Source organism: Cetorhinus maximus, chromosome 6 (assembly GCF_964194155.1).
Source record: "Cetorhinus maximus chromosome 6, sCetMax3.hap1.1, whole genome shotgun sequence".
NCBI lineage: Eukaryota > Metazoa > Chordata > Chondrichthyes > Lamniformes > Cetorhinidae > Cetorhinus > Cetorhinus maximus.
The window spans coordinates 77,585,552-77,611,631 of NC_135884.1; the positions used below are offsets into that span (position 1 = coordinate 77,585,552).

The 26,080-nt window shown below is 43.7% G+C and overlaps 1 protein-coding gene across 3 annotated transcripts in view; it reads left to right on the forward strand.

The window, feature by feature from the left end:
* The window catches only part of nr2c2 (nuclear receptor subfamily 2, group C, member 2), a 258,076-nt gene that overhangs the window by 27,421 nt on the left and 204,575 nt on the right, over positions 1 to 26,080 (forward strand). The window contains exon 1 of one of the 3 annotated variants that reach the window (XM_078543882.1): positions 8,544 to 8,678. The exons of 1 other annotated variant lie outside the window; for it this stretch is intronic. In XM_078543882.1, coding sequence (XP_078400008.1) covers positions 8,676 to 8,678 — 3 coding nt within the window. In that variant the 5' untranslated portion in view covers positions 8,544 to 8,675. Of the gene's footprint in view, positions 1 to 8,543; positions 8,679 to 11,753; positions 11,935 to 26,080 lie in introns of those variants that run through there. One more of the 3 variants, XM_078543881.1, reaches the window with a different exon arrangement.

The window sequence follows — 26,080 nt, forward strand, 5'->3', positions numbered from 1 at the left end:
ACGGCCCTCTGTGGTAAAGAATTCCACAAATTGACTACCCTATGAGAAAAGAAATTCTTCCTCATCTCTGTTTTAAATGGGTGCCCCCTTACACTGAGATTATGCCCTCTGGTCCTAGACTCTCCCACAAGGGGAAACAAACTCTCAGCATCTACCCTGTCAAGCCCCCTAAGAATCGTATATGTTTCAATAAGGTCGCTTCTCATTCTTCTAAATTCCAATGAGTACAGGCCCAACCTACTCAACCTCTCCTCATAAGAAAATCCCTCCATACCTGGGATCAACTTAGTGAACCTTCTCTGGACTGCCTCCAATGCCAGTATATATTTCCTTAGATAAGGGGACCAAAATTGTTCACAGTATTCTAGGTGTGGTCTAACTTGTATAGTTTTAGCAATACTTCCCTATTTTCATACTCCATTCCCTTTGAAATAAAGACCAACATTCTATTTGCCTTCCCTATTACCTGTTGAATTTGTATGTTAGCTTTTTGGGATTCATGCACAAGGACTCCCAAAACCCTTTGTCCTGCAGCCTTCTGCAGTCTTTCTCCATTTAAATAATATTCAGCTTCTCTATTCTTCCTGCCAGTGTGCATAACCTCACATTTTCCCACGTTATATTCCATCTGCCAAGTTTTTGTCCACTCACTTAAACTGTCTATATGCCTCTGTAGAATCCTTGAGTTATCTTCACCACTTGCCTTTCCACCTATTTTTCTGTCGTCCACAAACTTGGCGACAGTACATTCACTTCCCTCACCTAAGTCATTAATATATATTGTAAATAATTGAGGCCCCAGCACTGATCCCTGTGGCATTCCGCTAGTTACAGGTTAAATCCCGAAAATGCCCCCCTTATCCCAACTCTCTGTCTTCTATTAGTTAACCAGTCCTCTATCCATGCTAATATACTACCCCCAACACCATGGGCTCTTATCTTATTAAGTAGCCTTATGTGAGGTACCTTATCGAACGCCTTTTGGAAATCCAAATATATTACATCTACTGATTCCCCTTTATCTATCCTGCTTGTTATCTCCTCAAAGAATTCTAATAAACTTGTTAGGCATGATTTCCCCTTCATGAAGCCATGCTGACTCTGCTTGATTAGATTATGTATTTCTAAATGCTCTGCTATCACATCCTTTATAATAGACTCCAACATTTCACCAATGACAGATGTTAAGCTAACTGGCCTATAGTTACCTGTTTATTGTCTCCCTCCCTTTTTGAATAAGGGTGTTACATTGTCCGTTCTTCAATCCTCTGGGACTTTTCCAGAATCTAAGGATTCTTGGAAGATTACTACCAGTGCATCCGCTATCTGTGTAGCTACTTCCTTTAATATCCTAGGATGTAACCCATCAGATCCAGGGGACTCATCAGCCTTTAGCCCCATTAGTTTCCCTAGTACGTTTTCTCTAGTAATAGTTATTGTATTTATTTCCTCCCCCCACCCCCTCAACCCCACTTTTCCCCTTGATTATTTAGTATTTTTGGAATTCTATTAGTATCTTCTACCATGAAGACTGAAGCAAAACATTTGTTTAACTCCTCTGCCATTTCCTGGTTCCCTATTATTATTTCCTCAGCCTCATTCTCTAAGTGGTCTATGTTCACTTTGGCCTCTCTCATCCCTTTTTTATATTTAAGCAAGCTCTTACTGTCCGTTTTTATATTATTTGCTAGTTTACCCTCAGTTTATTTTCTCCCTCTTTATTTTTATTTTGGTCATCTTTTGGCTCTTAAAACTTTCCCAATCCTCTGGCTTACCACTAATCTTTGCCACACTGTATGTTTTTTCTTTCCATTTGATACTGTCCTTAACTTCCTTGGTTAACCATGGTTGGTTTATTCCCTCCCTTGAATCCTTCTTCCTCACTGGGATATATCTTTGTAGTGTGTCATGAACTATTTTCTTAAACGCCATTGTTCATCAACCGTCTTTTCTGTTAAACTGCTTTCCCAGTCCACTCCAACCAACTCGGCCCTCATTTCATTGTAATTACCCTTATTTAAGTTTAGCACAGTTGCTGCGACCCAATTTTCTCACTCTCAAACTGAATGCTAAATTCTACCATATTATGGTCACTGTTTCCTAGGGTTCCTTTACTCTGAGATCATTTATTAAACCTGCCTCATTGCACATTACCAGATCCAAAATAGCCTGTTGGATTGGATTCACAACATATTGTTCTAAGAAACTGTCCTGAATACCCTCTATGAATTCTTGCTCATGTCTACCTCTGCCAGTTTGATTTTCCTAATCTACATGAAGATTAAAGTTACCCATGATTAATGTACTTGCCTTCTGTACATGCCCTCATTATCTCCTGATTTATTCTCTGCCCTACACAATAGCTACTGTCAGGGGCCCTATAGACTACTCCCACTGTGTCTTCTTCCCCTTGTTATTTCTTACCTCTACCCATATGGATTCTGCATCTTCAGATCCAAGATCCTTTCTTGCTATCGTACTTATTCCATCTCGTACTAACAAAGCTACCTCACCACCCTTTTCCTGCCTGTCTGTCCTTTCAAAAAGTCACATACCCCTGAATATTTAGTTCCCAGCTTTGATCTCCTTGTAACCACGTCTCCGTAATGGCTATAAGACCATACCCATTAACCTCTATTTGTACCGTTAATTCATTTATTTTGCTCCAAATACTACGTACATTTCAGTAAAGGGCCATTAATTTTGCCTTTTTACCATTTTTTTCCCACTTTGACCCAATTTGCTGCTGTTTTTTTTATGTTTGTACACTCTGTCCCTTCCTGTCACACCCTGGGTAGCTATCTAAATAGCTGCCCTTCAAGGCTGCCATATCCTTTTGCTTTGTAAGCCTACGTATCCTCTTTCCAGAACCCTCCCCCCTGTCTATTTAATTTAAAGCCCTCCTACTGCCCTAATTATTCAATCTGCCAGGACACTGGTCCCAGCACGGTTCAAGTGAAGCCCGTCCCACTGGAACAGCTCCCTTCTACCCCAATGCTGGTGCCAGTGCCCCATGAACTGAAACCCATTCCTCCCACACCAATCTCTGAGCCACACAATTAACTCTTTGACTTTATTTACCCTATGCCAGTTTGCCCGTGGCTCAGGTAGCAATCCCGAGATTATTACCTTGGAGGTTCTGCTTTTTAATTTAGCTCCTAACTGTCAAATTCTTTCAGCAGAACCTCCTTTCTATTCCTATCAATGTTATTGGTACCAACATGGACGATGACAACTGGATCCCTCCCCTCCCACTCCAAGTTCTTCTCCAGCCCTGAGGAGATGTCCTTAATCCTGGCACTGGGCAGGCAACACAGCCTTCGGGACTCACACTCATGGCTGCAGAGAATGGTTTCTATCCCCCTAATTATATTGTCCCCTACCACTACTACGTTCCTATTTCCTCCCCCCACTTGAATGTCTCCCTGTACCACTGTTCCGTGATCAATTCACTCCTCCTCCCTGCAGTGTCCGCTCTCATCCGCATATTTTGCAAGAATCTTGTAACTGTTGGACAGTTGCAGGGGCCGAGGCTCCTCGACCGCTAACCCCTGGGTCCCCAAACCTGCTTCACCTGCAGTCATACCCTCCTGTCCCTGATCACAGAACAAATTTGAATCACCTAATCTGAGGGGTGTGACCTCCTCCTGGAGCAAAGTGTCCAGGAAGCTTTCCCCCTCCCTGATGTGGCGCAATGTCTGCAGCTCGTACTCCAGCTCCTTAACTCAAATCCAAAGTTTCTCGAGCTGCAAACACTTGGTATGTTTTCGCTCTGGATCACCTTGGTGTCCAGCAGCTCCCGCTTGCTGCAGCAGCAACACATCACCCGTCCTGCCATCACTATCATATTTTATTCAATTTATTAATTCATTACTCTAGTATCCCCACTCATTACACTTTATTATAATTTATTTTTTATACACACCAGTATCGATTTTATACTTAACAAACTATCTTTAAGAAAAAGAGAAAAAAAGACTAGAGATCTGAACAGAAACTAAAGACCTTACTTTTACTTTAAAGACCAGAAATACTCACCAATCCCACTCACCAATCAGCTGCTCTCCATGCACTTTTCCCTCTCACACTCTTTAATGTTCTCACACTCTTCTCTCACTGTTAAAGGCCTAGTTCCTCTCACACTCACTCCCTGTAAGTGACCACGCTGCTTCTCTCTCACTCTCACCCTGTAAACGACCCCGCTGTTTCTCTCGCTGTAAATGACCCCGCTGCTTCTCTCTCACTCTCTTGCTGTAAATGCCCCTGCTGTTTCTCCCATACTGTCTATAGTAAATGACCCCGCTGTTTCTCTCTCACTCTGTCGCTGTAAATGACCACGCAGTTTCTCTCTCACCCTGTAAATGACCACGCTGTTTTTCTCTCTCTCTGTAAATCACTGTAAATAAACTGTTTAATATTAAATTATCCAATTAACACAATTAGTTATGATAGCATCTTTCCTTATACAGCAGCTCTTGAACTTATGCAGCCTTAAGTTAGACTACACGTTTATTTGCAAGGAATTCATTAGCAAGTGACGTCAAGTTTTCCTGGCTCCCAGTTAGCTGAGTATTCCTTAGTTGATAAGTTGAAAACTTACCTCTCACCTTCGCAGCTCCTCTTCCCCGACTCCCCACCCCCCTTGCAGCCTCTTTCCCCCATGCTGCTCCCCCCGCTGCACCTCTTCTCTCTTATTTGAGCCTGATGTGCAGAGACCAGCTGGATTGCTCACAGGGTGGCAGGCCCCAGACCTTTGGTTGTCTGTGTCTGGTGCCTCTTGCGTGGGCAAGAGGTTCACTCTGCATGCTTGCCAGCACTGATGAGCAGGCAATGTTGTACCAGCTGCTCATTTGGTCTGGAGCAAGTGAGGAAGATGGGCAGCCTCTTTTCCCCACCCCCTCCCCCGCATCACTCCACAGCCTCTCTCACCGTCGCTGCTCAGGTGCTCAAGCTGATGTGCTGCCACTCGCTTCCCCACTGCACACTGCTTCTCCAGTCACATGCTGTTTCTCTCCCATCTTCGCTGTTGACAGGCTTACTAGTAAGCCTAGCAGCAGCAAGCATGGGAAAGAAACAACCTGTGATTGGAAGAGCAGCTTCTCGCCAATTCTGTCATTTCTAGGTATGGGGACAACTTTCCTCTCAGTAGCCTCCCCCGCAATTGAGCTCTCCTGGGGGTTTTGGAGCCTTGTGAGGGCAAATTTGCTCGCTGCCCCCATGTATTTTGAATCCTGATGTAATATATGAAACTTTGAATAAAGAGGAGTTAAGGATGCCCAACATGGCTTCATGAAATGGTTGGTTCCAAAATCTAATTGTCATTTTTTGAAGAAGTTACAAAGTTGGTAATGAATCGCCTTCTTGAACTGCATTAGTCCTTGTGGTTTAAGTACTCCTACAGTGCTGGTAGGGAGAGAATTTGGGATTTTCTCAGTGACAGTGAAGGAATGGTGATATATTCCTAAGTTGGGATGATGTGTGACTTGGATAAAAACTTGCAGGTGGTGGTGTTTCCATGCACCAACTTCTCTTGTTCTTCTAGCTGGTTAATGTCGAGGGTTTGGAAGGAATTGTCAAAGGAACTTTTGCAAGTAGCTCCTGTGATCTTGTAGATCATGCATACTGCAGCCACTGTTTGTCGTAGGTGGAGGAGGAAATGAATGGTTAATGTGGCGAATTGGGTGCCAATTAAGCAGGTTGCTTTGTCCTGGATGTTGTCAAGCTTCTTGAATGTTGGAGCTGCATTCATCCTGGCAAGTAGGGAAATCAGGAGGTGAATTACTTGCCGCAGAGTTCTCAGTCTCTGTTCTGCTCTTGTAGCCACAGTATTTAAATGGGTGGTCCAGTTAAGCTTCTAGTCAATGGTGACCTCCAGGTTGTTGATAATGGGGGATTCAGTGATGGTAATGCCATCGAATGTCAAGGGAAGATGGTTAGATTCTTGTTGGATATGGTCATTGTCTGGCACTTGTGTGATGTGAATATTACTTGCCATTTATCAGCCCAAGACTAATGTTCAGGTCTTGCTACATATGGACATGGATGACTTCAGTATCTGAGGAGTCCTGAATGGTACTGAACACTGTGCAATCATCAGCAAACATCCCCACTTCTGACCTTATGATGGAAGGAAGGATAAGTAATGAAGCAGCTAATGATAATTTGGCCTAGAACACGACCCTGAGGAACTCCTGCAGCAATGTCCTCGGACTGAATTGGTTGGTTTCCAACCACAGCATCTTCCTTCAATGATGCTTCTCTTGTTGGGCTTCTTACTTAGTGGCTAAGAAAAGGGTCCGGCCCTCATTGTAAAAATCCACTTCCTTTTCCCCATTTACCTGCCTCTTTGCACCAGTTTACTTAGGGGTAGTTATAATCTTCCATGATTATTATTCTGTCTTTTCCTCATTTCATAGATTTACTTACATTTTTTCCTCCACTTCCTATTTTAGTAGATCATAAGAATAAGGAGCAAGAGTAGTCCACTTGGCCCATCGAGTCTGCTGTGACATTCAATAAGATCTGATTGTGGGCTTAGCGACTGCCTCTACCCCATAACCCTTGTCTCCCTTGTTGATCAAAAATCAGTCTAACTTAGCTGTGAATATATTGAATGATCCACTGCTCTCTGTGGAAGAGAATCCCAAAGATTAACGATCCTCTGAGAGAAGAAATTTCTTCTCATCTCCATCTTAAATGGGAGACCCCTTACTTTGAAACTGTGCCCCCTAGTTCTAAATTCCTCCATGAGAGGAAACATCCTCAGAGCAATTACCCTGTTAAACCCCCTCAGAATCTTTATATGTTTCAATAAGATCACCTATCACTCTTCTAAACTTCAGTGAGTATAAGTCCAACTTGCTTAACCTTTCCTCATAATTCCTTTCATCCCAGGAATCAGCCTAAGTGAACATTCTCTGATATGCTTCCAATGCCGGTATATCCCTCTTTAAATAAGGAAACTAAAACTGTAGACAGTACTCCAGGTGCAGTCTCTCCAGTGCCCTGTACACGTGTAACAAGACTTCCCTATTTTTATACTCCATCCCCCTTGCAATAAAGGGCGATATTCCATTTGCCTTCCTAATCACTTGCTGTACCTGCATGTCAACTTCTTGTGATTCATATGCAAGATCATCCAGATCCCTCTACCACAGCATTTTGCAGTCTCTCTCTATTAAATAATATTCTGCTTTTCTATTCTTCCTATTTGTGTCCTTAAGCAGACTCTTCATAAAATCATGTTGACTGTCTGATTGTATTATGATTTTCTAAATGTTCTGCTACTACCTCCTTCATAATGGATTGTAGCAATTTCCCAATGACAGATGTTAGACTAACTGACGTATAGTTTCCTGCTTTCTGCCTCTTTCCTTTCTTGAATCGTGGTTTACATTTGCGGTTTTCCTGTCTGCTGGGACCTTTCAGGAATTTTGGAAGATTACGGCTAATATCAAAATTACAACAATTATCTCTGTAGCCACTTATTTTCAGATCATAGGACGCAAGCAATCAGGTCCAGGGGACTTGTCAGCCTTTAGTCTCATTAGTTTTTCCAGTATTCTTTCTCTAGTGATTGTGATTGTTTTAAGTTCCGCTCTTCCTTCAGCTTCTTAATTTTGCTTGGGATGCTTTCTGTGTCTTCTACAATGAGGACAGATACAAAATACATGTTTAAAGTGTCTGCCATTTCCTTGTTTCCAATCATTAATTCCCCAGTTTCATCTTCCAAGGGACCAATGTTTACTTTAGCTGCTCTCTTCCTTTTTATATACTTGTAGAAGCTTTTACTGCCTGTTTTTATATTTCTTACTAGTTTTCCCTCATAATCCAATTTCTCCCTTGTTTTTTTTATCCTTTGCTGATTTCTACAATTTTCCCATTCTTCTGGGCTACCACTAAGCCTGCAGTATTGCACATCTTTTCTTTCAATTTGATACCACCCTTAACTTCTTTAGTTTGCCATGGATGATGCATCCTTCTCGCCGCGTCGTTCTTTCTCAGTGTAACAACATATTTTGTTGAGAGTTATAAAATATCTCCTTCAATGTCTTCCAGTGCTTTTCTACTGTCCTTACCTTTTAACCTATTTTCCCATTCCACCTGAGCCAACTCTGTCTTATACCTTTGTAGTTGCCTTCATTTAAGTTTAAGACATTAGTTTCAGACCCAAATTTTTCTCTCTCAAACTGAATGTGAAATTCCATCAAATTACGATCACTCTTACCTAGTGGATTCTTTACTATGAGGATTCTTTGTTAATTAATCTTGTCTTATTACACATTACCATAGCCTGTTTCCTGGTTGGTTCCAGAACTTATTGTTCTAAGAAACTGTCCCAAATATACTCTATTAACTCATCCTCCAGGTTACTTTTGCCAATTTTATCCATCCAATCTATGAAGATTAAAATCTCTATGATTATTGCAGTATCTTTCTTACAAGCCTCCATTATTTTATTTTTTTTTTAATATTCATTCACAGGATGTGGGCTTCGCTGGCTGGGCCAACATTTATTGCCCATCCCTCGTGCCCTCGAGAAGGTGGTGGTGAGCTGCCTTCTTGAACCACTGCAGTCCATGTGGTGTAGGTACACACGTACTGCTGTTAGGAAAGGAGTTCCAGGATTTTGACCCAGCGACAGTGAAGGAGCGGTAATATATTTCCAAGTCAGGATGGTGAGTGACTTGGAGGGAAACTTTCAGGTGGTGGTGTTCCCACCTATCTGTTGCCCTTGTCCTTCTAGATCATAGTGGTCATGGGTTTGGAAGGTGCTGTTGAAGGAGCCTTGGTGAATTCCTGCAGTGCATCTTGCAGATGGTACACACTGCTGCTTCTGTGTGTCGGTGGTGGTGGGAGTGGATGTTTGTGGATGTGGTGCCAATCAAGTGGGCTGCTTTGTCCTGGACAGTGTCAAGCTTCTTGAATGTTGTGGGAGCTGCACTCATCCAGGGAAGTGGGGACACACACTCCTGACTTATGCCTTTTAGATGGCAGACAGGCTTTGGGGAGTCAGGAGGTAAGTTACTTGTCGCAGGATTCCTAGCCTCCGACCTGCTTGTTTCTTTATTTATATTCTGTCCTACAATGTAGCTACTGTCATGGGGTCTATAAGCTACTCTTATCAATGACTTCTTTCCTTTACTATTTCTCATCTTCACCTGAACTGATTCTATATTTTGATTCTCTGAACCAAGATCATTTTTCACTACTGTATTGATCTCATCCTTGATTAACAGAGCTACCCACCTCCTTTTCTTTTCCTCCTGTCCTTCCAAAATGTCAGATACCATTGTGTATTCATGTCCCAGTCTTGGTTATGTTGCAGCAACTTCCCTGTATTGGCTACCATATCATACTCATAGATTTCTATTTGTGCTATCAATGCTTCCACCTTGTTATAAATTTTTCAGATAACGAGCCTTTAATTCTATCTCTATTTTTTACCATTTCTTCCTATTCTGACCCTGTTTGCTGGCGCATTCTTATGTTTGTATGCTCTGTCCCTTCCAGTCACACTCTCTGGTTAACATTATCCATGTCGCTACCCTGCACTATTGCCTTGACCTTTCTCTTTAACTTTCCAAATCTCCCTGCAGGTGAACCCTGCTTCCATCCCCAACCCCGCGCCCCCCCGCCCCCTCCCCCACCCCCACCAACCCAACCCAACCCGACCCACAATATAGTTTAAGGCCCTCTCAACAGCCTTAGACATATGATTTGCCAGTGCACTGGTCCTAGGGCAGTTCAGGTGAAGGCCGTATCAGAGGTACAGCTCTCTCTTTCCCCAGTACTGGTGCCAGTGCCCCAGGAATGAAAACCCATTTCTCCCACATCAGTCTTTTAGCCACACATTCAACTGTCTTATCTTATTTAGCCTATGCCAATTTGCTTGTGGCTTAGGTAGTAATCCATGGATTATTACTTTATTATGGATTATTATTGCTTTTTAATTTAGTCCTAGCTGTTCAGACTCTTTAACCAACACCTTTTTCTTATTCCTACATACATGTACCACAACAACTTCCCTCCCATTCCAAGTTCCTTTCCAGCCCTGAAGAAATGTCCTTAACCCTGGCACCGAGCAGGCAACACAGCTTTCGGAACTTGCATAGTTATCAGAATAGATATTGTTCTCTGCAGCCAACTATACCATCCCCTTATTACAGCTACATTCCTGTTTACTCCCCACTTGAATGGCTACCTGCACCACGGTGCTGTTGTCAGTTTCCTCCCTGTAGCACCTACTCTCGTCCACATGAGTTGCAAAATCCTCAAACCTGTTGGACTATTTCAAGGGCTGAAGATCCTCCATTGCTATCTTCTGCACCCCCATTCCTGCCTCTCTGAGTCACACCCTGTCCCTGACCACAGACCCAATCTGAAGTACTCAGCCCAAGGGGTGTCACTGCCTCCTGGAACAAAGTGCCCAGGTAACTTTACCCCTCCCTGATGCATTGAAGTGTTTCAAACTTGGACTCCAGCTCATCAACTTTGAGCCGAGATTCCTTGAGCTGCAGATGTGTTGGCTGTGGATCACACTGGTGCCCACTAGGCCTCACGTGCTACAGCTGCAACACATCACTTGCCCTGTCATCTCTTCTGTGTTTAATTTAACTAATTAGGTTTCAAGTTTGGAAATAGCACTCAACTGTTGTCTATAGTTGTACCAAGTAGTTCAAACAGTTCAGTTATAAATTTGTTGCAATACTTACACCTCCCCAATACCGGTTTAAGATACTGCCTGAATTTAGGGGAATAACATCTTAAAAACTCACCAATCACCTCCCTGCTCACTTAATTAAAGCCTTAAACACTCACCAGTTTCTGGAGGCTGAAACAAATATATAAAAAGCAGGACCCCCTTCCTGAATTCCTACCTGCATCAAATTCCCAACTCAGTTATCGTACCTTGTCCCACTCAGACCTCACTGTACTCTGTGGCAGAGAAATCTGCTTTGTACTTTTAAGATTGCTGACGACTCACACCCAAGCAGCAACTGCTAAGCTAGCTTCCTGCTACAATGATTAACACCAATTCACTTTCAGTTGAATGACAGATAACTGCCATTGCCGGGCAGATTTTGTTAGGCTCCTTAACTAACATGCAATTTTAAAGTTCTAAATCAGAGTCTGACTGCTAATCTAGATTATAGTTTGAGAAAAATTTACCAGAGGGATTCTTGCCTGCAACAAATTCCCAAGTTAGGACTCGCATCTTGTCACATTCGTTACATCTGTACTCCCACCATTTTACTATGCGATGGTCTATAGAATGCCCCTATTAAGATGATCAATCTCTTCTGACCATTTATCCCAGTGTATATGGATTCTGTTTTCATCTTAATGTTAATTAGGTATTTTTTTCTGCTGTTATTGTTTTCTAATTATGTATGCGATTCTTACATCCTATTGCTGTACCTCAAATCAGCATGTATTTCATTCAGAGGCCAAGTGTTTTTAAAAGAGCATTTTTTTCTCATGGGGACTTCTGCTGTGGTGTACAAGGATCTTTGGATAATAATGCATTTGTATTAAGATAAATAGCAAATTGACGTCATTAGAGCAAGTTTGGTCTGCAATCAAACTCCTTTTCTGCTCGACACACTTCCAAAAGGTAGCAATGTGATCCCTGCAATGGTCTCAAGTGGAATGAATCCAGTAAATAGGTAAATTGCTTCAGCAGCTGGCAAAACAGCAGGAATTGTCAATTTTGCTACCTTGGTAACCATGTGTGAGTGTACTTGACCTTCACAGGAGCAGGGTCACTGAGGGCATATTTGACATTCCTGCCTGTTTAGTGAATTTATACATCTGAAGAGTCAGAAGAAGGTTTTTAAATGCTTAGATCACTGATCAGCAAACAGATTTTGATATCATCGTCAGGAAGCAGCTGCAGGATAAATGCGAAAGTTGCAAGAAGGATTTGATACTGTGAGTAACCTCTGTATAGTATCAATAGGAAGCTTCTAGTAACACAGATATAAAGGTGGCTGTCAGAACATGCAGGCCGTGAAGCAAACAGTGAGACAGATGTGGGTAAAGGTCACAGGCTACAATATTTACTGTGTGCCAATGTGTGTCCATGTACCTTACAGAAAATATAAAAATGTTTTTATTGCTGTAGAGTATCCTGTCAACTAATTTCAGATAAAAACAAAAAGCTAAAAGCTACTGCGGATGCTGGAAATCCAAAACAAAACAAAAACAGAATTACCTGGAAAAACTCAGCAAGTCTGGCAGCATCGGCGGAGAAGAAATCAGTCAACGTTTCGAGCCTTCATGGCCCTTCGGCAGAACTGCCGAAGGGCCATGAAGGCTCGAAACGTTGACTGATTTCTTCTCCGCCGATGCTGCCAGACTTGCTGAGTTTTTCCAGGTAATTCTGTTTTTGTTTTGTAACTAATTTCAGAGGTGCCTGACAGCTGAAATTACATGAGGTGTTACTGTAGCAGGATGCTCCATCTTACTGCAGCAGTCAACTGATTGAACAATATATTGTAGTAAATTGTCTTATTGTAGCTTTTCATCAACCTAAATAACAGTTTTAAAAAAACTTTCAGCATTTCAGTGGGAATTTAAAACAATTTGAAGTTTTTCCCGGATTCCATTTTATTCCAGTTTTCTCACCTCTCCCTCCTCTCCTGACTTAGTGAATACAGTTACGCTGAGCCAGTCACTCTCCAACAGTTCACCCAACTGACCATTCTTTATGTGTGAGTCCACATGGTGATTTGTGGCACTCTGTTTGACCATGGGAGATTCACAGCCTAGTCCGGTCCTGCCCTCCCCCTGGTGTCTGCACTTGTTTCCAGCTGGAACCCAGAAACATAGACACTAATATTATGGCATCCCAACTGCTCAGCTGTGGGAATGTTATTTAACCACCCTGTTTTTATTTTGAGTATCTGGATGTTATGTTTAACACAATGCACGGTTAAATGCAAATTTAAACGTACTAATTCTGAATTTGTTTATGGAACAGTTTCTTACTTGTCTCTAGCATCTCCAGCAATACGATTGATGAGTAAAACACACTACCAGAATAGACCGCACCTTCACCAGCATCACATGGTGCATTTAGTGCATGGAACTCTACTGATGAATGCTGCAGATGTTTTGTGTGAAATTTTCTCCAAACAACTGAAGACCTGGTGGTGCTGTATCACCTGAGTATTGTGGAGCTTCTGCTCATGCAGTATCACCTGTGTGATTTTTAAAAAAAAATTGTTCATGGGATGCAGGCATCACTCTCAATGCCACCATTTATTGCCCATCCTTAATTGTCCCTTGAGAACGTGGCGATGAACTGCCTTCCTGAACTGCTGCAGTCCATCTGATGTAGGTACACACACAGTGCTTTTAGGAAGGGTTTTGCCACAGAGACAATGAAGGAAGGGCAATTTATTTCCAAGTTAGAATATTGTGCGACTTGGAGGGGAACATTCAGGTGGTGGTGTTCCCTTGTATCTGCAGCCCTTGTCCTTCTAGGCAGCAAAGGTCACAGTTTTCAAAGATGCTGTTGAAGGAGCCTTGGTGAGTTGCTGCAGTGCATCTTGTAGATCGTACGCACAGCAGTCACTATGCACTGCTGGTGGAGGGAGTGGATATTGAAGGTGGTGGGTAGGGTGTTGATCAAGTGGGCTGCTTTGTCCTGGATGGTGTCAAGCTACTTGAGTGTTGTTGGAGCTGCATTCATCAAGCAAGTGGGGAGTATTCCATCACACTCCTGACTTGCTTATTGTAGATGGTGGAAGATCTGGGGAGTCAGGAGGTGAGTTATTCGCAGCAGAATATCCAACCTCTAACCTGCTTTTGTAGCCGCAAATATTAATATGGCTGGTCCAGTTCAGTTTCTGGTTAATGGTAGCCCAGGATATTGATGATGGAGGATTCGGCGATGGTAATGCTGTTGAATATCAAGGTGAGGTTGTTGGACTTTGCTTGTTGGGGATGGTCATTGGTTGGCACCTGGCCAGCGCAAATGTTATTTACTACTTATCAACTTGAGCTTAAAGGTTGTCCAGGTCTTTCTGCATGCAGCATGGACTGCTTCATAGTCTGAGAAGTTGCAAATGATGCTGAATATTGTGCAATCATCAGTGAACTTCCCCACCTCTGATATTTAATAAAAGGAAGAAGCTGAAGATGGTTGGACCCAGGATACTACCCTGAGGAACTCTGGTAGCAATGTCCTGGGACTGAGTTGATTGGCCTCCAACAATCACAACCATCTTCCCCCTAAGGACTCAGTATGACTCCAATCAGTGGAGAGTTCGCTCTCTGATCCCCTTTGACTTCAGTTTTACTGGGGCTGCTTGATGTACCTTTTGGTCAAATGCTGCCTTCATGTAAAGGGTCGAGTCGCCTCACCTCTGGAATTCAGCTTTTTTGTCTGTGTGTGCCAAGGCTGTAATGAGGTCAGGAGCTCAGAGGTCCATTAAGCTTACCAGAATATTGGTGAATTGCACGGTTTGACCCATTCCATCACTTTGCTGAAGATTGACAGTAGACTGACTAATTGTGGCTAGATTGGATTCATTCTGCTTTTTTTGGACAAGACATACCTAGGCAACTTTCCTCTTTAGAGTCATAGAGTTGTTGAAATACAAAAGGAGACCATTTGGCCCGTTGAGTCCATGAGGCTCTTTCTGTATTCTCCTATTCTCCCACTCTATCCCCGTAGCCCCCTAAGTTTATTCCCTTCAAATGCCCATGCAGTTTCCTTTTGAAATCATTTCTTGCATTCGCTTTCACCACCTTTACAGACATTGAGGTCCAGGGCATTACCACTAACTGTGTTTAAAAAAAAAAATGTCCTTTCCCACATCCCCTCTTGTGTCTGTTGCCGAAAGCCTTAAATCTATGTTCCCTCATCCTTGTACCATTAGCTAATGTAAATCAATTTTCCTTTGTTTTCTTTATCTAAACCTGTCATAGTCTTGCACACCTCTATCAAATCTCCACTTGGTCTCCTTTGCTCCAAGGACAGCAATCCCAGTTTCTCCAACCTAACCTTGTAGCTTGAATCCCCCATCCCTGGTAAATCTCTAAAGGTCTTTACACCTTTCATGAAGCGTGTTGACCGGAACATGACTCAATACTCTAGTTGTGGCCTAATCAGAGTTTTATGAAAGTTCAGCATAACATCCCAGCTTGTTTACGTGATGCCTCTCTGAAGCTCGTATGCTCTGCTAATTACAATCCCAGTATGTCCTGCCACCTTCAGAGATCTATGCACATCAACCCTGAGGTCTCTCTGTCCTGCAAACTCTTTAGAAATGTACTATTAAGCCTATATTGCTCTCCCTCCCTTTTTGCCAAAATGCAACACTTCACACTTCTCTGTATTAAATTTCATCTGCCACATGTCTGCCCATTCTGCTAGCCAATTAGTATCACCCTCACTATTTTATCTTGCCTCCAAGCTTGGTAACATTGGTAAATTTTGAAATCTCACTCTGTGTTCCAAAGTTTAAGTCATTTAATATATATAAAGGATGCAGTGATCCTAGCACTGACCCTTGGGGAACATTACTGTCTACCACTCTCCAGTCTGAAAAATAACCAGTTACCGTGACTCACTGTTTTCTGCCCCTAAGCCAATTTTTTATCGAAGATGACACTGATCTCCCTAAACCATGAGCCTCAATTATGTTAATTAGCCCTTTACATGGTACTTTTGTCAAAATTTTTCTTAAGATCCATATAGACAACATCAACTACATTCCCTTCATTAACCTGCTCTGTAATTTCATCAAAAAATTCAATTAGATTAGTCAAGCATGATTTGCCTTTTACAAATCCGTGCTGGCTCTCCTTAATTAACTCAAACCTCCCCAAATATCTGTTGATTATTTTCATGATTATTGTTTCTAAAACCTTACTTACCACTGATGTTAAACTGTCCAGCCTGTAGTTAACGGTAATGTCCTTACACCCTTTCTTGAATAAGGGTGCTATGTTTGCGACTCTGCAATCCTCTGGCGCCTCCCATGTATCCAAGGAAGATTATGACGAGCCCTTTCATTATATATGCCCTCACTTGGTTTAGCAACCTGGGATGCAAGCCATCCAGATCCAGTGGCATATGCATTCTAAGCAGAGCCAGCCTTTTCAGTACATCCTGCCTATCAATTTCTACTCCATTCATTACCTCTACCATCTCCGCTTCTACCGATATTTTGTCAGCATCCTCTTTGTTAGTAAAGACCGATACTAAGTACTAAATAAGTATTCTAGATTTAGCCTACGCTGCTAAGCATTTATCGCCCTCTTTGTCCTGAATGGGACCCAACCTCCTCTTACTGCCCACTCACTGTTTGCATGCTGGTAGAAGATTTATGGGTTTCCTTTAATATTAACTGCCATTCTGTTCTCATATTCTCTCTTAGCCAGACTTATTTTCCTCTTCACCTTCCATCCAAGTTTATCGTATTATCCGAGTTCTTGCTGGAAGAATTTACCTGACGTCCATCATACACCCCCTTTTTTTTGGTTTCATCATATTCTCTATCTCCTTTGTCATGCAAGGAGTCCTGACTTTGATCGCTTTATCTTTCGCACTTGTTGGGATGTACCTGGAAGATCTCCTCCTTTAAACATCACATATTGTTCAGTTATGAATTTTTCTGTCAGTCTTTAGATTCATTTCGCCTTGGCTAGATCCCCTCTCATCCTACTGAAATTAGCCCTCTCCAATTTTGAAGTTAGATTTGGTTCTTGCTTTTCTCCAGTACTAATCTAAACCTTTATGATGTAATGATCACCCTTATCAAAGTTGGATCACTTGGCTCCCCTCATTCCCTGGCACCAGAAGCAGCAATGCCTCTTTCTTTGTTGGCAGAGAACATACTAGTGAAGGAAGTTCCTCCCCCTGGTTTGCCTTTACTTGAAAGTTCCTAATTGATATTTGGGTAATTAATGTCACTTAATATCATAGCTATTGCATTCCTTTGTGATTTCCCTGCAGATTTGCTCCTCTATCTCTCTCTCACTATTTCAATAACCCAGTAGCATGATCATACCTTCCTTGCTTCTCAATTGCAACCAAATGATTCTGCCCTCGCCTCCTCATGGACATCCATTTTTTCCAACACTACAGTATCTTTCTTAATTAGTACTGGCACCCCAGCTCCTTTTTTTCCTTCCCTACCTTTCCTAATGTTCTGTGGCATTACCATCACTGAATCCCCCACTATCAACATCCTGGGGGTTACAATTGACCAGAAACTGAACTGGACTAGCCATATAAAAACTGTGGCTACAAGAGCAGGCCAGAGGCCAGGAATCGTGTGCCGAGTAACTTACCTCCTGACTCCCAAAGCCTGTTCACTATCTACAAGGCACACGTCAGGACCGTGATAGAATACTCCCCACTTGCCTGGAGGAGTGCACTCAAGAAGTTTGACACCGTTCAGGACAAAGCAGCCTGCTTGATTGGCACCGCATCCACAAGCATTCACTCCCTCCACCACCGACCCACAGTAGCAGCAGTGTGTACCATCTACAACATGCACTACAGGAATTCACCAAGGCTCCTTCAACAGCACCTTCCAAACCCACGACCCACTACCATCTGGAAGGACAAGGGCAGCAGATAGATGGGAACACCACCACTTTGAAGTTCCCCTCCAAGTTACACACCACCCTGACTTGGAAATATATCACCGTTACTTCACTGTCATTGGGTCAATATCCTGGAACTCCCTTCCTAACAGCACTGTGCGTGTACTTACACCACATAGATTGCAGTGGTTCAAGAAGGCAGCTCACCACCACCTTCTCATGGGCAACTAGGGATGGGCAATAAATGCTGGCCCAGCCAGCAGAGCCCACATCCCATGAATGAATTTTTAAAAATTAACAGAGCTACCCAAATTCCTTTTCCCTTCTTCCTATCTTTCTGAAATGTCAATTACCCTTGAATATTAAGTTCCCAGCCTCAGTCACTTTTCAACCATGTCTCTGTAATGGCAATCACATCGTACCCAATTATTTCAATTTCTATTCACCCATTCTCTTGCAAATGCTGTGTATTCAGATTCTGTCTTTTTATAACTTTTCCTCACTCTGACCCTATTTGGTGGTGCACTTATGTTTGCATGCTCTGTCCCTTCCTGGCTCATTCTGGTTATTATTACTCATATCGCTACCCTCACTATTGCCTTGTCCTTCTTCATTAACTTTCTAAAACCCCCTCATGTGAACCCTGCCACCCTACAAATTACTTTAAAGCCCTCTCGTAAAGTTCTAGTTAAACGATTTTCCAGGACACTGGTCTTGGAGAAGTTCAAGTGAAAGCTGTCCCAATGATCCAGCTCCCTCTTTCCCCAGTAATGGTGCTAGTGCCCTATGAATCAAAACACATTTTTTTTACTCATTCATGGGAAGTGGGAATTGCTGGGTAGCCCAGCATTTATTGCCCATCCCTAATTACCCTTGAGAAGCTGATGGTGAGCTGCCTTTTTGAACTGCTGCAGTCCATGTGGTGTAGGTACACCCACAGTGCTGTTAGAGAGGGAGTTCCAGGATTTTGACCCAGCGAGAGTGAAGGGACGGAGATTATTTCCAAGTCAGGGTGGTGAGTGGCTGGGAGGGGAACTTCCAGGTGGCGGTGTTCCCATCTATCTGTTGTCCTTGTCCTTCTAGATGGTAGCGGTCGTGGGTTTGGAAGGTGCTGTCTAAGGGGTATTGGTGAGTTTCTGCAGTGCATCTTGTAGATGGTACACACTGCTGCCATTGTCCGTCGGTGGTGGAGAGCGTGAATGTTTGTGCATGGGTGCCAATCAAGCGGGCTGCTTTGTCCTGGATGGTGTCAAACTTCTTGAGTGTTGTTGGAGCTGTACTCGTCCAGGCAAGTGGGGAGTATTCCATCACAATCCTGACTTATGCCTTGTAGAATGTGGGCAGGCTTTGGGGAGTCAGGAGGTGAGCTACTCGTTGTAGGATTCCTAGCCTCTGACCTGCTCTTGTAGCCACGGTATTTATATGGCTAGTCCAGTTCAGTCAATGGTAACCCCCAGGATGTTGATAGTCGTGGATTCTGTGATGGTAATGCCATTGAACGTCAAGGGGCGATGGTTAGATTCTCTCTTGTTGGAGATTGTCATTGCCTGGCACTTGTGTGACATGGTGGAGGGACTGAATAGAATAAAGAACAACGAAAAGTACAGCACAGGAATAGGCCCTTCGGCCCTCCAAGCCCACGCTGATCATATTGCCCATCAAACTAAAACATTTTGCATTTCCGGGGTCCGTATCCCTCTATTCCCATCCTATTCATGTATTTGTCAAGCTGCCTCTTAAACACCACTATCATACCTGCTTCCACCACCTCCTCTGGCAGTGAATTCCAGACACTCACTACCTTCTGTATAAAAAAACTTGCCCCACACATCTCCTCTAAAGTTTTCTCCTCTCACCTTAAATCTATGCCCCCTGGTAATTGACTCTTCCACCCTGAGAAAAAGCTTCTGACTATCCACTTTGTCCATGCCACTCATAATTTTGTAAACTTCTATCAAGTCACCCCTCAATCTCCATCGCTCTAGTGAGAACAATCCGAGTTTCTCCAACCTCTCCTCATGGCTAATTACCAGGCAGCATCCTGGTAAACGTCCTCTGCACCCTTTCCAATGCCTCCATATTCTTCTGATAATGTGGCGACCAGAATTGCATGCAATATTCCAAGTGTGGCCGAACCAAGGTTCTATACAGCTGCAGCATGACTTCCCAGCTTTTATACTCAATACCCCTGCCGATGAAGACAAGCATGCCATATGCCTTCCTGACTACCTTATCCACCTGCGTTGCCACTTTCAGTGACCTGTGGACCTGTACACCCAGATCCCTCTGCCTGTCGATGCACTGAAGTGTTCTGCCATTTACTGTATAATTCCTACCCGTATTAGACCTTCCAAAATGCATTACCTCGCATTTGTCCGGATTAAACTCCATCTGCCATTTCTCCGCCCGAGTCTCCAACCGATCTATATCCTGTTGTATTCTTTGACAATCCTCTTCACTATCTGCAACTCCTCCAACCTTAGTGTCATCTGCAAACTTACTAATTAGCCCAGTTACATTTTCCTCCAAATCATTTATGCATACTACAAACAGCAAAGGTCCCATTACTGATCCCTGCGGAACACCACTAGTCACAGCTCTCCATTCAGAAAAGCACCCTTCCACTGCTACCCTCTGTCTTCTATGACCAAGCCAATTCTATATCCATCTCGCCAGCTCACCTCTGATCCTGTGCGACTTTACCTTCTGTACCAATCTGCCATGAGGGACCTTGTCAAAGGCCTTACTGAAATCCATATAGATAACATCCACTGCCCTTCCATCGTCGATCAACTTTGTCACTTCCTCGAAAAACTCGATCAAGTTAGTGAGACACGACCTCCCCTTCACAAAACCACGCTGCCTCTCACTAATACGCCCATTTGCTTCCAAATGGTAGTAAATCCTGTCACGAAGAATCTTCTCCAATAATTTCCCTACCACTGATGTAAGGCTCACTGGCCTGTAATTTCCTGGATTATCCCTGCTACCGTTCTTAAACAATGGAACAACATTAGCCATTCTTCAGTCTCCTGGGACCTCACCCGTAGCCAGTGAGGATACAAAGATTTCTGTCAAGGCCCGAGCAATCTCTTCCCTTGCCTCCCTCAGTACTCTGGGGTTGATCCCATCTGACCCTGGGGACTTATCCACCTTAATATTCTTCAAGACGCCTAACACCTCATTTTTGATCTCAACATGATCCAGGCTATCTACACACACTTCCCTAGACAAATCGACCGCTAAGTCCTTCTCTTTGGTGAATACTGATGAGAAGTACTCATTTAGTATCTCTCCCATTTCTTCTGGCTCCACACACAGATTCTCACCTCTGTCCCTGAGTGGGCCTACCCTTTCCCTGGCTACCCTCTTGCTTTTTACATATGTATAAAAGCTCTTGGGTTTTTCCTTAATCCTGGTTGCCAATGACTTTTCATGACCCCTTTTAGCCCTCCTGACTCCTTGCTTAAGTTTTTTCCTACTTTCTTTATATTCTCCACGGGCTTCATCTGTTCCCAGCCTTCTAGCCCTTACCAATGCTTCCCTTTACTTTTTGACTTATCTCACAATATCCTTTGTTATCCAAGGTTCCTGAAACTTGCCATACTTATCCTTCATCCCAGCAGGAACATGCCGGTCCTGAATTCTTATCAACTGACATTTGAAAGCCCCCCACATATCAGTTGTTGATTTGCCCTCAAACATCCGCTTCCAGTCTGGATTCCTCAGTTCCTGCCTAATATTGTTATAATTAGCTTTCCCCCAATTAAGCACCATAATCTGAGGACTCCTGTTATCCTTATCCACCAGTGCCTTGAAACTTACTGAATTATGGCCACTTTTCCCGAAATGCTCCCCTACTGAAACTTCGACCACCTGGCCGGGTTCATTCCCTAATACCAGGTCCAGTATTGCCCCTTCCCTAGTTGGACTATCTACATATTGTCTCAGGAAGCCCTCCTGGATGCACCTTATAAATTCTGCACCATCCAAACCCCTAGCACTAAGTGATTCCCAGTCAATATAGGGAAAGTTAAAATCACCCACCACAACAACCCTATTGCTTTTACATCTTTCCAAAATCTGCCTACTTAACTGTTCCTCAATCTCCCGCCGGCAATTGGGAGGCCTATAGTAAACCCCCAACAAATGCATTTCAGACCCCCAGTCCCACTGTGTTCAGTAATTTCTCCCTGCCTGCTCTTCCTCTTAGTCCTACTGGTCATAGTCACTAGTTCCCAGTCATTTATTTCACCTGCTGACCTATTGCTCTGGTTCCCACCCCCCTGCCATACTAGTTTAAACCCTCCCGAGTGACACTAGCAAACCTCGCAGCCAGGATATTGGTGCCCCTCCAGTTTAGATGCAACCCGTCCTTGTACAGGTCCCACCTGCCCCTGAAGAGATCCTAATGATCCAGATATCGGAAACCCTCCCTCCTACTCCAACTGTTCAGCCACGTGTTTAGCTGCACTATCTTCCTATTTCTAGCCTCACTGGCACGTGGCACAGGGAGTAATCCTGAGATTACAACCCTAGAGGTCCTGTTTTTTAACTTTCTGCCTAACTCCCTGAACTCTCACTGCAGGACCTCGTCACTCTTCCTGCCTATGTCGTTAGTACCATTGTGTACCACAACCTCTGGCTGTTCTCCCATCCCCTTCAGAATGTCCCATACCTGATCAGCGACATCCTGGACCCTGGCACTAGGGAGGCAACATACCATCCTGGTGTCTCTTTCACGACCACAGAAGTGCCTATCTGAGCCCCTGACTATAGAGTCCTCTATGACGATTGCTCTTCTGTGCTTTGACTCCCTCCCTGCTGACCAACAGAGCCAGCCTTGGTGCTGCTGCTCTGGCTACAGCTGTTGTTTTCCCCTAATAGGCCATCCCCCACAACAGTATCCAAAACGGTATACCTGTTAGAGAAGGGGATAGCCACAGGGGATTTCTGCACTGACTGCCTGCTCATTCTAGCGGTCACCCATCTATCTGTCTGTACCTTGGGTGTGACCACGTCTGCAAAACTCCTGTTAATGACACTTTCCGCCACCTAAATGCTCCTGAGTGCATCCAACTGCTGCTCTAACCAATCCATGCGGTCTGTGAGGAGTTGCAATTGGGTACACTTCCTGTAGATGTCGTTATCCGGGACACTTGAAGCGTCACAGATTTCCCACATCCCACAGGTGAAGCACTTCACCCCAGCAACTGCCATTTCTAGAACTATTTAATAGATTAATTTAAATCTAATAACTGCTTATTGACTCCTTATTAACTATACGTTCCCTAGGGCTAGATTTCTACTATAAATGCTAAATTCTAAGAACAGTAATGTTTGTGGATGGTGTGCCAGCCAAGCGGGCTGCTTTGTCCTGGATGGTGTCAAGCTTCTTGAATGTTGTGGGAGCTGCACTCATCCAGGCAAGTGGGGAGTATTCCAATACACTCCTGACTTGTGCCTTGTAGATTGAGGACAGGCTTTGGGGAGTCAGAAGGTGAGTTACTCATCACACAATTCCTAGCATCTGACCTGTTCTTGTAGCCACACCATTTTTATGACTAGTTCAGTTTCTAGTCAATGGTAACCCCCAGGATGTTGATAGTGGGGGGATTCAGTGATGGTAATGCTATTGAATGTCAAGGGGTGATGGTTAGATTCCTCCTTGTTGGAGACGGTCATTGATTGGCACTTGTGTGGTGTGAATGTTACTTGCCATTTGTCAGCCCAAGTCTGGTTACTATCCAGTTCTTGCTGCATTTGGACTAGGGACTGCTTCAGTGCTTCCTCCCACATCAATCCTTGAGCCATGCAATTCACTCTGATCTTATTTACCCTATGTAAATTTGCTCGTGGCTCAGAAAATAATCCAGAGATTGTTACCTTTGTGATTCTGCTTTTTAATGTAGTCACTAGCTGCTCACACACCTTTGCAGAACCTCTTTCTTAGTTCTACCTATGCCACTTGGAGAGGCAAGATTTGATCAGGGATAGTCAGCATAGCTTTATCAGAGGGAGGTCATGCCTAACAAATTTGATGGAATTTTTTGAGGAGGTGACCAGGTGTGTAGATGAGGGTAGTGCAATTGATGTAGTTTATATGGATTTCAGCAAAGCCTTTGACAAGGTCCCACATGGGAGACTTATAAAGAAGGCAAATGCACATGGGATACAGGGTAATTTGATAAGGTGGATTCAAAATTGGCTTAGTTGTAGGAGACAGAGGGTGATGACAGAAGGCTGCTTTAGTGACTGGAAGTCAGTGTCCAGTGGCGTACCACAGAGATCTGTGCTGGGTCCCCTATTATTTGTCATTTATATAAACGACATAGATGACTATGTTGGGGGGTAGGATTAGTAAGTTTGCGGATGACACAAAGATTGGCCAGGTGGTTAACAGTGAGGTTGAGTGTCTTGGGCTACAGGAAGATATAGACAAGATGGTCAAATGGGCAGATAAGTGGCAGATGGAATATAACCCTGAAAAGTGAGGTGATACACTTTTGAAGGAGTAATTTGACAAGGAAGTATTCAACACTAGGAAGTTCCGAGCAACAAAGGGATCTTGGCGTGTGTGTCAATAGATCTCTGAAGGGGAAGGGGCATGTTAGTGGGGCAGTGAAAAAGGCATATGGGACACTTGCCTTTATCAATCGAGGCATAGATTACAAAAGTAGGGAGATCATGTTGGGGTTGTATAGAACCTTAGTGAGGCCACAGCTGGAGTACTGTGTGCAGTTCTGGTCGCCACATTATAGGAAGGATGTGATTGCACTGGAGGGGGTGCAGAGGAGATTCACCAGGATGTTGCCTGGGGTGAAACATTTAAGTTATGAAGAGAGGTTGGATAGACTTGGGTTGTTTTCGTTGGAGCAGAGAAGACTGAGGGGCGACCTGATCGAGGTGTACAAGATTATGAGGGGCATTGACATGGTGGATAGGGAGCAGCTGTTCCCCTTAGTTGAAGGGTCAGTCAACGAGGGGACACAAGTTCAAGGTGAGGGGCAGGAGGTTTAGGGGGGATGTGAGGAAAAACCTTTTTACCCAGAGGGTGGTGACGGTTTGGAATGCACTTCCTGGGAGGGTGGTGGAGGTGGGTTGCCTCACATCCTTTAAAAAGTACCTGGTTGAGCACTTGTCATGTCATAACATTCAAGGCTATGGGCCAAGCGCTGGTAAATGGGATTAGGTAGGTAGGTCAGGTGTTTCTCACGTGTCGGTGCAGACTCGATGGGCCGAAGGGCCTCTTCTGCACTGTGTGATTCTGTGATTGGTAGCTGGTACAACAACTCGCACTCCAGCTTCCTCTCCAGCCCCCAGGAGATGTCCTTAACCCATTCAGCGGACAGGCAACACAACCTCCTGGACTCGCACTCTCAGCTACAGAGAACAGTGTCTATTTTGGTAACTGTATTGTCCTGTAGCACTACAACTACATTCCTTTTTATTCCCCCATCCCACTCTTGAATGGTGTCCTGTACCACATTGCTGTGGTCAGTTTGCTCATCCACCCTGCAGTCCCTGTTCTTGTCCACACAGGCTGCAAAAACCGCAAACCTGTTGGGCACAGGCAGGGACTAAGGCTCCTCCAGTGCTATGTTTTGTTCCCTATAGCTGCCTCACTTGTAGTAACACCCTCCTATCCCTGACTATGGACTAAATTTGTTGTACCTAACCTGAGTACCTCCTAGAACAAGGTCTGAGTACCTTTCTCCCCACCGGTGCATCACAATGTCCAAAGCTTTGACTTTATCTCATTGACTCTAGGCCTAATTTCTGCAAGCTGCTGACTCCCACTGCAGATGTCGTTGCTGTGGATCATACTAGTGTCCAGGATTTCCCACATACTCCAGCTGCAACACATCACCTACCCTGCCATCTTTCTTTTATTTAATTTAACTAATTAGGATTCAGGTTTAGAAAGCATCATATGATTATTTTTAGTTGATACATTTAATACAATGCTAATATTTCTCTGGTACTTGCTTAAACTGCTACCCTAGATTAGAGAGAAAAGGAATCTTAAAATTCACCAATCAACCACTTAAGCTGCTTGTCTAATTAATGCAAAAGCAAAATACTGCAGAATCTGGAAATCTGAAACAAAAACAGAAAATGCTGGAAATACTCAGCAAGTCAGGTAGCATCTGTGAAGCGATACAGCGTTAACATTTCAGATTGATGCCCTTCCATCAGAACCTAATTAATCCCCTTGGTTTCAGTTTTCAGATCTTGCTGGCTATCACTTCTTCTCTGAGACCACTACTCGTCCTGTAAAATACCAGACTTCACCTCTTCTCTTCCTGCACCTAATTCCCTCACCTACCAAATTCCCGAGTTCATTACTCTGTTGAAGTTGTCCTCCGTCGGGCTGGCTTCCGTGCTACTTTGTACATGAGCAAAAATTAACTGGAATTTCAAAGATATGAGCCAGGCCCTGCTGAGTTGGTAACCAGATGTAGCTAGCCATCTAATTAACTAACTGTGTAGCTTGTTTATCACAGACTGG